Source organism: Cetorhinus maximus, chromosome 8, assembly GCF_964194155.1.
Source record: "Cetorhinus maximus chromosome 8, sCetMax3.hap1.1, whole genome shotgun sequence".
Lineage (NCBI taxonomy): Eukaryota > Metazoa > Chordata > Chondrichthyes > Lamniformes > Cetorhinidae > Cetorhinus > Cetorhinus maximus.
In genome coordinates, this window is record NC_135886.1 from 47,525,697 (window position 1) to 47,539,313 (window position 13,617).

The following is a 13,617-nucleotide window of genomic DNA, read 5'->3' on the forward strand; positions in this document are numbered from 1 at the left end:
ATAAGTAGTGCAGTGGTCACAAAGAGATCCTTGAGCTCCAATCTGTCACAATAGTCAGATTACGGTTCAAAAGAAACAAAATAAGTACATCTAAACAGTAATTAATTGAGAGGACTCAAAGCTGGTGTATAATGCCTGCAGGAACCACAAGTTTTGTGGGATCACATCAAAACCTTAATATGATTCTATTTTCACAATGGTTAAGTTCACTGCCTTTTAATTTCCTTCAAGCAAATTAACCAGGAAAATGCACTGAATATTTCTAGTTGAGTACAGTGATTAATCAGTTTTAAGGCATTCTGGATTGTGTGGAGGAATCTGAAAGCAGCTGGCCAAATAGATTTTGGCATTTTGAGGGGCCCTTGATTTATGCTATGATGCCAATTTTAGCACTTTATTATGCTTATTTATTTTGGATAATTTTGTCAAAAGTTTGGAAAGCTTGGTCACTGAGTTGGGCTTGTAATGGCTTTAAAGAGTGCACCCTATGGAAAAAGTGGCAATGCATTGGCATTTTGCCATCATTTCCAAAGGAAGGCTGAATCTATAAAAACAAATACCAAGTCAAGAAATGAAGCACAAATACCACACTAGGAAACAAAATACATCCTGAAATTTTGTGCATTAGGGAACAGCTACAAACTGAATGTTTTAAGACTGAAAGTTACTATATAGTGTGCACAGTGAACACGTGAAGTAGGAGCAGGAGCAGACCATATGGCCCTTCAAGCCCGCTCCGCCATTCAATACGATCATAGCTGATCTTGGGCTTCAACTTCACTTCCCTGCCTGTTCCCTTATCCTTTGATTCCCTTAAACACCAAAAATCTGAATACGTTTAAGGCTGGGATAGACAATGTTGGAGCATCCACAACCTCCTGGGGCAGAGAATTCCAAAGATTCACAATCCCTTGAGTGAAATAATTTCCCCTCATCTCAGTCCTAAATGATTGGCCCCTTATTCTGAGACTTTGCCCTCATATTTTAGATTCCCTGACCATCGGAAAAAAATCTCTCAGCGTCTACCCTATCAAGCCCATCCAGGGTCCAATGAGATAGTCACAGTTCACTCAGCCCAATTGCTCCATGTTAGCAGTTGTGCTCCATATGATTCTCCTCCCACCTCTCCATCAAACCCTATCACATCTTTCTATTCCTTTCAACTTCATGTACTTATCTAGCTTATAGAATATAAGAATATATCCATGCTATGTGACTCAATTGTACAGAGAGGGGGGATAATGATAGACTTCAAGGGGACGGCTGGTGTAATGGGCACACGTGGCTGATACAATTTAATACAGACAGGTATGAAATGACACATTTTGGTAGGAAGAACGAGGAAAGGCGGTATAAAGTAAAGTGCACAATTCTAAAGGGGTACAAGGTCAGGGAGATATGGGGGTATATGTGCACAAATTGCTAAAAGTGCCAGGGCAGGTTGAGAAAGTGGTTAAAAAGATGTACAGGATCCTGGGCTTCATAAATTGAAGCATAGAGTATAAAAGCAAGGCAGTTATGATGACCCTGTATAAAACATTGGTTCAGCCTCAACTGGACAATTGCGTCCAATTCTGGGCACCACACTTTAGGAAGGATGCGAAGGCTTTTGAAAGGGTGCGGAAAAGATTTACAAGAATGATTGCAGGGTGGGGACTTCAGTTATGTGGGCAAATTGGAGAAGTTGTGTTTATTCTCATTATAGAAAAGAAGGTTGAGAGGAGATCTGATTGAAGTATTCAAAATTATGAAAGGCCTGAACAGAGTAGAAATTGTTCTCACTGGCAGAATGGTTGAGAACCAGAGGACACTGATTTAAGGTGAACAGCAAAAGAACCAATGGCAACATGAGGAAAAACTTCTGAATGAATGGCTAGGTACTGGAATGTAGCGCTTAAGCATGTAGTGGGGGCAGATTCAATTGTGAATTTCAAAGGGATTTGGATAAGCACCTGAAGATTTGCATGGCTACAGTGTAAGGGAGGGAGAGTGGCAATAGCTGAGTTGCCCTTGGACAGCTGGCAGCGACACTACTGACTGAATGGCACCCTTCTGTGTTATAATCATTTTAAGATTCTATAAATGTAAATAAATAATTTTGGCAATTTTAACAAACAATTAACACTTTAGTTTTCCTATTCACAAATTCAGTGAATGATGAATTTATATTTTAATTACAAAGAATCTCAAAGAACCCTGACATCCTCAAACACATTTTTCTCTGTTGCTTCTACATACTTTTTGTGATATGGAGACCAAATCTGAGCACAGAACTTTAAGTATGGTCTAACCAAGGCTCTGTGTAAGTTTAACATAACTTCTGTGCTTTTGAATTCTATTCCTATGAGAAATAAACCACAGTCCTCTGCTCTTTCTCTGGTTACTTTTAATGATGTTTTAAAACTCTAATTTTCCATGCTATAGCTGGCCTCCTTATTCTTCCTACCAAAATGTATCAACTCAGACATACCTATACTCAAATTAATTTGGCATCTACACATCCATTCTGCAAGTTTATTAATACCGTCTCGTATTTTGTCACTGCATTCCTCAGTATTAATCGTACCTCTCAATTTGGTGCTATATGCAAATTTGGATATTGTACTTCTGATTCCAAATCATTTCTGTAAATGGTGAAATGGCCCCTGATTCCTGTTGAACACCACTTCCCACATTGTGCCAGTCTGAGTAGCCTTTAACCTGTTTTTTTGTTTTCTAGCCAGATTGCTATTCATTCTGCTACTTGTCCGGACTCCACATGCACTCACCTTAGCCCTGAATCTACTTGTATTTCCGTTTGCTTCATTTGCTACATTAGTCTTGTCTACGTTTGTAGCTTATTCAAAGAGTCCAATAAAAGTTGGTTGTGCATGCTGACTATATTTCACATCTTGTTTCCAAATGAAATTCAAATTAAACTCAGTTTGAATCTGGGCTTGTTTAAAGCAGTGTGGGAAATAAACACTTAATATGGATTGCAAAACAACACCGCTAAAGAAACAGGTAACAGAACATGAAGTTTTGGCGTATTTGAAACATACAAATTTCATAAGTTATACTTACTTCATTGAACTTTTCACAGTTCTTAAAAATGAGCCTAATGTCAGCCACAAAGTTCTCTGGTGTTTGGTAATGTTGAGAGTGTTTTTTCTGCAATTTCATTTTCACTCTGGATAAATCCATTGGATTCTTAATAATTCTGTAGTAATCAGGAACCTAGGAGGAAAAAAGGTAGCTTGATTCCACTTGATGGATATTTCAGCTATATCTGTAGTCCAAGTGCCAATTAGTGTGCACAACACCATTATTGGATATGGAGGAAGGGAATGCAGTTAAAAAAAAATTAAATGGTTGTACTTTATTGCTAGCTGATATAAATGCTGTTTTAATTTTTATAAGTGATGCAAGGAAAAAAATTAGCATGCACTTATCTTGTGGCTTTAACATAGAAAAGCATCCCAAGGAAGTTCAGAATTATTAAAAGATGATTTCAGAAGCGGTGACCAAATGATTGGTGAAAGACAGAGTTTAAGGAAGTCAAAGGAGGAGAGGGTGGTAGAAGCATAGAAAGGTTTAAGGAGAAAATTCCAAAGTACGAGGCTTAGGCAGGTCAAGGCTGACAATGGTAGAGGAAAGGAAGGGACATAGAAGAGAGGTGAAATTCAGAGAAGCACAATTTCAGTTGGGGTGAGTGTAGATCTACAGGAGGTTACAGAAATAGGATGGGGAAAGACCATGCCGGCATTAGAAAGGGTGCAAAAAAAAAAAAAAAATTATGAGAATGGTTCTAGGAATGGGGAATTTCAGTTATGTGGATAGATTGGAGTAGCTGCTGCTGTTCTCCCAAAAGGAGGGAAAGTTGAGGGGAGATTTGAAAAATTATTAAAAATCATGAGGGTTCTAGGCATGGGTAGATTTAGAGAAACTTTCTGTTGGCAGAGGGGTCAAGAACCAGAGAATACTGATTTAAGGTGGGTGGCAAAAGAATCAGAGTCGACGTGATGAAAAAGCCTGTTTAGGCAGTGGATCTGGAATGCATAGCTTGAGACTGTGAAGACAGACAGATTCAGTCATGATACCGAAAAGGAAACTGGATAATTTCTGAAGAGAAAAAATTTGCATGGCAATGGGAAAAACCACAGGACTTGTTCTTGCAGAAGGTTTGAAGGGACATGTTGGGCTAAATAGCCTCCATCAGTGTTGCAACCATTCTATGATTCTAAGATGGCCACATCAATGATCCAGGCTAGGTCAATGGAAGTGGCCATAAATATACAGTAACAGGGTATTTTACAAGAAAAAGGTTTATGGAACATGTTTAGAGATGAAAAAACCCTGCTCTAATAAATAGCACCTTTCATGACTACTGAACATCCTAAAGTGCTGTGTAGCCAATGGGAGTACTAACGAAGTCTAGTCAGTTGAAATGTGGGAAATGCAGCAACTAATTTTCAAGCAGTGAACTCCCACAAACAGCAATGTGGTAATGACCAGATAATCTTTGTGAAGTTCACTGAGGGTAAATATCAGCCAGGACACCAATGGTAACTCCCTCTTCAACTTCAAAATGCCGTAGGATCTTTTAAACACCCGAAAGGGTAGATGATCTCAGTTTAAAGTCTCATCCAAAAGACTGTGCAGCCTCTGTTAATGCAGGGCTGGAGCGTCAGCAGAGATTGTTCTCCGCTCAAGTCTCTGGAGTAGCACTCGATCCCACATTTTGACTCAGACAATAATGCTACCAACTGAGCCAGGGCTGACACAGCATAAGAGGGTAATAAACCTCAGAGCATTCCTAATTTATGGGGTAGATGAAGGCTGTAAACATTTGAGAACAAGTTGTTATTCAATGTAGAGGATAAGAGATGAAAGGGACTAAGAGTCATTACCCAAAGGCCAAGTATCAAAGGTAGAATGTTAATAAAATCATTCATAATAGTGTTGCTGATAGTACAGTTCAGAGGTACAATTGAGTTTCAGCTGTAGGGACTTCAGTGAAGATTGAATTGCAACTAATAATCCATTAAAACACAAAATTTTTCTACCTGAGTAATTATTGTTATTGTGGCTATACATAAGTACTAAACTTACTCTGTCTTGGCCTCCTTGATAAATACATTAAAAAAAGTCATTCCTCCCAACAATGTTGCCCCAGTTACTTGAATAACAGTTCTAATGCAACAGTGGAACATGTTATACATGTGCCATACAAATAATTCATTTCTTATGGGTTTCATAGCGGAGAAATGAATAAGTATTTCAAGGAAAATAATGCGCTAAAGGAATGCAATTTTGGGGGCTGGGAAGGGAAGAGAAATGAACTCACATTTCAAAGGTATTTGTACTGGTAGGAGTTTACTACAATCACTCTTGACAAGTGTCCTCAGTTTACAAGTATTCTAAGAGCTCACATGATGAATATGGTGAGAAGAACCAACACATGCAAATAACTTGGTACTAAGAAATCTGAATACCTAATGAGTAACTGGACCATATTACATGCTATCAGGCTGAGAAGATATTTTCCCGATTCCCTTTTAATAATCCCTGCTGGAAAGTACACATAGCTGGGTAGAGTTGGATCAACTGCAATATCCCATCCCAAGTTAAACAGTCTGATAAATCTCCCCATGTAGTTTCACAATGAAGAAAGGCAACACAGGGGTGTAAAGTGATGGGTGCCAGTATCTATTAGAACCTCAGTACAAGATGCCACCTACAGGAGAAGTAAAGAGGTGAAATTGTGACCTAAAATGTAGTCAGCCACACCAAAATCCCTTTAATTACATCATCGTCATAATATTTCCATGTGTCTCTACCTTGGAAATGTCTCTCAGAATCCAGAGGGTCGATATGTAGGCAGGTGCCAGAACCTGGACATGTGAACATGGATTTATAAGCAGGACTACAAATCTATGCACGAGGGTGGATATATAAGCAGCATAAGTCAGAATCCAGGCATGTGAGAGTGCATGTTTAAGTAGGCGCCAAAGCTAGGCACAGAGTGTGGTAGACAATGCAGAAGCATCTCCTTTATACACCATTGCACCTGTCCGGAGTTAAATGATGAAAATAAACCATGTTTATATTAAGCCATGACATGTTGCAAATCATAGCGTGTTTAATTGGAGGCATTTAATGGGCATCAAGTAGGATTTAACTTGTATAAATGGACACGGATTTACGGCTGTTGGATTTGGAAGTGCTTGCTTGTGATCTGTAACTGTGTAAATAAATACTTAGTATGTAAAGATTGGGTGGGATTTTCCAGCTCCGACAGGCATCATCGCAGGTGGGACAGGAACATTTGGAGAACTGTTAAAAGTCAACAGTTGTCCAAATTTTCCCATCCTACCCCCGACAATGCCTGCCAGTGTCAGGCTGGAAAATCCCACCCATTAGTTCTAGTTAGATCTTTTACCAACTGGCTTCTGGACTATAACACACATACAAAACAGATCTGACACATGAGGCGCACACTAACTGCTTTCAAATTGCATTCATGTTGCAATAGCTCTTTTAGTGTATGAGGTATTAAAGGTTTAAAATATAAAAGCGTTTCAGAAACTGGACACAGCTCCAAACAGGAGACACTTACAGAGGAAGGAACAGGTTCTTGGAATGCGATGCTCATTTCATGACAATATAGATATAACAGGAGACGTTCACACTTCTATTAAAAAAAACAAAGTGAACAAAACACCAGTTAATAAAACTGAAAAACTGAGTTTGAGACTAGTCTATATGTCATGCAACAGGTTGAGATAGAATTTTAGGACATTCAGTTTGCTCTTGAAATATTCAAGAAATTTGACTAGTTATATCCAACTATTTCAAATCCAAAAACCAGAAGAACAAACAAGAGCTGGCAAAAGTCAATTGGCCCCTCAAGCCTTCTCAGCTGTTCAATAAGATCATGAATGATCTTCTACCTCAACTCCTTTCCCGCCCTATTCCCATATCCCTTGATTCACTCCAAATCCCACATAACAAACTAACATGTCATAGGGTATGGAGATATGCATGGAACAAAAGTTCAGGATGAGAAGCAGTTACATGGCCCAGGTTTGAACCCCAACTTGAAATGTTAGCATCTTGTAGCATTTTTTAACATCTTTATTCCAAACTAAATGGCAGATTACTCCAAAACATTTACAAGCAAATTAATTCTTACAATATCCATTTTTAATTTGCTTTCCATTAACTTAAATGACCTAGTCTGACTTTCATAACATGCTTTAAAATGATATTCCATTCAGCTTACCTTATTGTGCTATTTAGAGTTTGATATACTACCGAGAGGTTGTCCCTCAAGCATTTTCTTTCAGGGCAGAAGGGGTTTCAACTGCTCTAACTTTTCCTCATTGCATATTACACTTAGCCTTGTTGCATTTCTCTTTGTCCCTATCAATATCTGTAAGCTTTTTGCGACATGGCAACCAGTACTAAACACAGCGTTTCATGTGTACACGATATAGCAGGTGTTATTTGCCAGGCTGACCAAATCTACAAGGGAAGCTTGGCCACGCTATCACAACGATTTTGCAATTTGTATTTATTACAAGGAGGCTTCTGCACTGAAGTCATAAGTACTGGGTCTATTACCACCTTTAGAGATTTTAAAGATTAAATTAAAACATTTATTAACAAAAAGAAGAAAAAACTTAAAAGACACACAAGATTAGTTACACAGTTCTAACAGTTCCCAAAATTTCTACTTAACCGGACTACCAACTACACGTCCCCTTTAAGGCAACAGTCCAAATAGATTCCATATTTATAAAGTCATCCAGCAACATTACCACAAGCATCCACTGGACAATGGACTTCCAAAGGCTTTTAACACAACTTTGGTTACTGGAACAGCAAAACTTCTTCAAGGTAGCTAGAAGCTTTTCTCCAAGTCTGTTTCACACAGACACCTTTCAAGATTTCACAAAGCCTTCTATCTTTCTTTAAATATATTTCTCTGTTTTGATCTGTAAATCCCATTGTTTCAACTTGTCTTTAGAAGTTACTTTTCCCAGAATATAAAAATCTTTCATGTTCTCATTATGGTCAGCACTTTTGGGAAAAATCAACGTAATAATCCCGCTTTATTCATCTTGTCAGTTGTAAACATTTTCCATGTCCCTTTGAAAATCAAACACCACTTCTCTAAAAATGCAAATTTCATTCACACCATCTCTGCTGAGACCTCACCCTCTTACTCATTTCCATTTCAAATGCCCGTTTTACACCTAAATTCTTTTGGGTTGGCAAGTTAAACCTTACAGTCTAATTGTCTCTAGTTTAATTAAAATAGCCCCACTCACAACCATACACATACACACACATGCCTGCTTTAAAGTATCCCACAGTAATATTAGAAAAAGGGTTCCTCGACATGTTATTAGCAATGTTTGTAAAGTCTCAGCATAATTTCTAGATCTATACTCTACAGCTCTGACCAGTCCCCTAAACAAATACAGACATTGTAAATTATAAGCCCATTCTTCTCCCATTCACTCCATGACTCTGCCTGTAATAATACTATTCAATTTGTTATCTGTTTATTTTTTTCAACCAACGTGCACCGCCTATAGTTCTCATTGATAAATTTTACTTGAAGATCAACCACCTAATTTTGCAAGTGCTTCAAATTCTTTTGCAAAGCTTTAGGAGTATCTCGGTTCTCTATAGCAAAGAGAGGGTGTCCAGATGGCTTTGCTGCCTGCCCGGTGCCAGGGTTCAGGACATCTGCTCTTGGTTGGAGGGGAACTTGCAACGGAGGTGGTGGTGCGATGAGGGGGGGGGAATCCAGTGGTCTTGGACCTTGTAGGTACCAACGACATAGGCTGGGTGAGGAAGGAAGCTCCACATAATCAGTATGAGTTAGGCACCAAATTAAGAAGTAGAACCTCAAAGGTGATAATTTCTGGATTACCACCTGAGCCATGTGCAAATTGGCATAGGACAAATAAGATTAGAGAAATGAATGCATGCCTCAAAGACTGGTGTGCGAGAAGTGGGTTCCGGTTTATGGGACTAGTATTGGGGATAGTGGGATCTGTACCGTTGGGATGGTCTACACCTGAACCTTGCTGGGGCTGGTGTCCCTGCGAGTCGCCTAACTAGGAAAGTAGGGAAGGTTTTAAGGTGAATAGCGGGGGCAAGGGATCAAATTTGGGGAGATGTGGTAAACCAAAAAGTAGAGGCAAGGCAAGAGAGACAGGTATTAATATGGGAAATGATAGACTGCAACAGAAAGGGACAGAGAGAACAATTTTAAGAGTAAATCAGCAGATAAGGCTAGACTCTACAAAAATAACAGGACAAAGCTAAAGGCTCTATCAAAACGCATGTAGCATTCGAAACAAAACAGATGAACTGAAAGCTCAAATAGAAATATGATCTGACAGCCATTACAGAGACATGGCTACAGGATGACATAGATTGGGACCTGAATATTGAAGGGTACGTGACATTTAGGAAGGAGAGGAAGTTAGGAAAAGGTGGAGGGGTGGTTCTGTTAATTAATGATGGTGTTAGCATATTAGAGAGGGGTGGCCTAAGTTCAGGAAACTAGGATGTAGAAGTGGTTTGGGTTGAGATGGGGAATGATGAAGACAAGTCACTTGTGGGAGTGGTGTACAGGCCTCCTAATTGTAACTACACAGTAGGACAAAGTATAAAAGAGATAATGGGAGCTTGTTGGAAAGGTACAGCAACAATCATGGGGGATTTTAATTTACACATAAACTGGAAAAATCAGTTGGGCAAACGTAGCTTGGACGATGAGTTCATAGAATATTTTCGGCATAGTATCTTAGAACTGCATATTCAGGAGCCAACCGGAGAGCAGGCTATATTAGAACTGGTACTGAGCAACAAGATAAGATTAACTGATAACCTTCTAGTGAAGGCACTGCTAGGTAGCAGCGATGATAATATGATTGAATTTTACATTTGTTTTGAAGGAGAAACAAGTGAGGGCATGAAAGCAGAGCTAGTTAAAGTGAACTGGCAAATGAGGTTAAGGGATATGTCAATAGAAGCTCAGTGGCAGACATTTAAAGGGATATTGCAGAATGTACACATTACAATGAGAAAGAAAATTTCCAAGGGGCGGGTCCACCATCCGTGGTTAACTAAAATAAAGTATCAAACTTAAAGACAAAGCAAATAATTATGCAAAGACAGGTGGCAGGTCAGAAGATTAGAAAGAATATAAAGTAACAGCAAAGAATGACTAAAAGATTAATAAGGAGGGAAAAATTAGAGTATGGGAGGAAGCTAGCTAGTAATATAAAAGACAGATAGTGAGAGTTTTATAGATATTTAAATAAGAAAAGTTAACAAACTGAGTGTTGGTCCTATAAAGTGTGCATCTGGGGAATTGATAATGGAAAGTAGAAAGGTGATGGATGAATTAAACAAGTATTTTGCTTCAATCTTCACTAGAGGACACAAGTAGCATCCCAAAAATAGCCATAAATCAGGAAACGGAAGGGGAAGGAAGGAACTGGAGAAAATTACAATAACCAGGGAAGTGGTATTGAGAAAATTGTTGGGGCTACGGGCTGACAAATCCCCAGGTCCAGAAGGACTTCACCCTAAGGTCTTAAAAGAAGTGGCTAGTGTGACAGCTGATGCACTAGTTTTAATTTTCCAAAATACCCCAGATTCAGGGAAGGTTCTATTAGATTGGAAATTAGCAAATATAACTCCTTTACTCAAAAGGGAGACAGAAAGCAGGAAACTATAGGCCAGTTAGCCTAACATCTGTCATAGGGAAAATGTTAGAAGCTACTATTAAAGATGTTATCGCAGGGCACTTCAAAAAATTCAAGGCAATCAGGCAGAGTCAACATGGTTTTGTCAAAGGGAAAATCATGTTTAACCAATTTACTGGAGTTCTTTGAAGGAGTCACATGTGCTGTGGATAAAGGGGAACTGGTGGATGCACTGCACTTAGATTTCCAGAAGGCATTTGATAAAATGCCACATCAAAGGTTATTGCAGAAAATAAAAGCTTATCATGTAGGGGGTAACATATTGGCATGGATAGAAGATTGGCTGGCTAACAGGAAGCAGAGAGTTGGCATAAATGGGTCTTTTTCAAGTTGGCAAGATGTAACGAGTGGTGTGCCACAGGGATCAGTGCTGGGGCCTGAACTTTTTACAATTTATATAAATGGACTTGGCTGAAGGGACCGAGGGAATGGTGGCTAAATTTGCTGATGACACAAAGATAGGTAGGAAAGTAAATTGTGAAGACGACATAAGGAGGCTACAAAGTGACATAGGTTAAGTGAATGGGCAAAGATCTGGCAAACGGAGTATAATGTGGGCAAATGTGAAATCGTTTATTTTGGCAGAAAGAATAAAAAAGCTAATTATCTAAATGGTGAAAGATTGCAGAGCTCAGATTCAGAGGGATCTGGGTGCATGAATCACAAAAGGTTACTATGCAGGTACAGCAGGTAATTAGGAAAGCTAATAGAATGTTATCATTTATTGTGAGGGGAATTGATTACAAAAGTAGGGAGGTAAGGCTTCAGTTGTACAGGGCATTGGTGAGTCCACATTTGGAGTATTGTGTATAGAACTGGTCTCCTTATTTAAAGGAAGATGTGAATGTGTTAGCAAGTCAGAGAAGGTTTACTAGAATAATACCAGGAATCGGCAGGCTGTCCTATGAGGAAAGGCTGGACAGGTTAGGCTTGTATCCAATGGAGTTTAGAAGAGTAAGAGGAGATTTGATCGAAACCTTTAAGGTCCTGATGGGTCTTGACAGGACGGATGTGGAGAGGATGTTTCCTCTTGTGGAAGAATCTAGAACGAGGTGGGGGTCACTGTTTAAAAAATAAGGGATTGCTCATTTAAGACAGAGATGAGGAGAAATTTCTTCTCTGAGCGTTGAGCGCCTTTGGAACTCCCTTCCTTAAGAAGGCGGTGAAAGCAGAGTCTTTGAATATTTTTTTAAGGCAGAGCCAGATAGATTCTTGATTAACAAGCGGGTGAAAGGTTATCAGGGGTAGGTAGGAATGTGGGGTTGAGGTTACATTCAGATCAGCCATGATCTTATTGAATGGTGGAGCAGGTTCGAGGGGCAGAGTGGCCAACTCCTGCTCCTAATTCATATGTTCATCTGTCTCCACTACCCCCTCTAATTTAACAGCCAGAGCTTTGAAAAAGATATTTGTTTTCCATATTAGGGTCTGATGTAGACTACAAGCAACAGGGTCCAAGTACCAACTCCCAACGCACTCCCCAAAAGAACTGCCCCCTCCCCCACTGACAGACAATACATCCTAAGTACTTTTTGCTTTGCTTTCAATTCTTATCCAGTTGTATATTCCACTTAAGATTCCTGTGATTTATAACTAGAAATATTTCACATAAAACTTTGTCAGAGATTTGATAAAACTCTAAATGAACAATCATAATTAATCCCATTACTTCTATTCATTCTTACCATCATCATACTGCTACAACATAAACCATTGGAATAAAGGAGAAATGAGAAACAGCTCTAATTTTTCTTTATATAGAGTAAACTTTTATTCATAAATAAATGGAGCTTACCCTTTGGTCGACTGGGGCCAGGCTTGGTCCAGTTTTTCCCTTCTTTATATGATGCAGATTGTCACAGTCATACTCTACTTCTGGTTTGGACAGGTCCCGGCAAAATGTGCAGATCCACTCCCCACTTAAGTAGGCACAAAAAGAGGGGGTCAAAATAGTTTTAATCATTAAATATTCTTGGTAAACTGGAAAGTGTGCACATCAATAGCTGTAATAGATATCACTAATATCTGCCACCTTCACTAAACAGCCGAATTAACCACAGGTTCAAAAGTATATTTTTATTCATTCATGGGATGAGCGGGTCACTGGTTTGGCCAGCATTTATTGCCCATCCCTAATTGTCCTTGAGGTGGGTGATGGTGAGCTGCCTTCTTGAATCACTGCAGTGCATGTGGTGTAGGTACACCCACAGAGTTGTTAGGGAGGGAATTCCAGGATTTTGACCCAGTTGCAGTGAAGGAACGTAGATACATTTCCAAGTCAGGGTGGTGAGTGGCTTGGCGGCGGCGGGGGGAGGGGAGGTAGGGAAGGACGTGGAGGTGGTGGTGTCCCCATTTGCCTGCTGTCCTTGTCCTTCTAGATGGTAGCGGTCATGGGCTTGGAAGATGCTGTCTAAGGAGCCTTGGTGAGTTCCTGCAGTGCATCTTGTAGGTGGTACACTGCTGCCACTGTTCTTCGGTGGTGGAAGGAATGAATGTTTGTGGATGGGGTGCCAATAAAGCAGACTGTTTTGTCCTGGATGGTGTAAAGCTTGAGTGTTATTGCAGCTGCACTCATCCAGGCAAGTGGAAAATATTCCATCATACTCCTAACTTGTGCCTTGTAGATAGTGGACAGGTTTTGGGGAGTCAGGCGAGTTAGTTGCCGCAGGATTCCTAAGCCCTTGACTTGCTCTTGTAGCCACAGTATTTATATAGCCAGTCCAGTTGAGTTTCCGATTAGGAGTACTTTACTGTGCAGGGCTGAGTAATTCAGAAACTTCATTTTATCTACCTCCAATTTTTAGCCCTATATAGTTTTGGTTTTGTTTTTTCTGACAGTTCT

The 13,617-nt window shown here is 39.6% G+C and overlaps 1 protein-coding gene across 4 annotated transcripts in view; it reads right to left on the reverse strand.

Moving 5' to 3' along the window:
• The window catches only part of trim33 (tripartite motif containing 33), a 182,514-nt gene that overhangs the window by 8,603 nt on the left and 160,294 nt on the right, over nt 1–13,617 (reverse strand). For all 4 annotated transcript variants that reach the window (XM_078546786.1, XM_078546787.1, XM_078546789.1 and 1 more), the window contains exons 16-18: nt 12,571–12,694; nt 6,599–6,673; nt 3,064–3,216 (exon numbers count right to left, since the gene is read on the reverse strand). In XM_078546786.1, the coding sequence (XP_078402912.1) occupies nt 3,064–3,216; nt 6,599–6,673; nt 12,571–12,694 (352 nt within the window). The remainder of the gene's footprint in view (nt 1–3,063; nt 3,217–6,598; nt 6,674–12,570; nt 12,695–13,617) is intronic.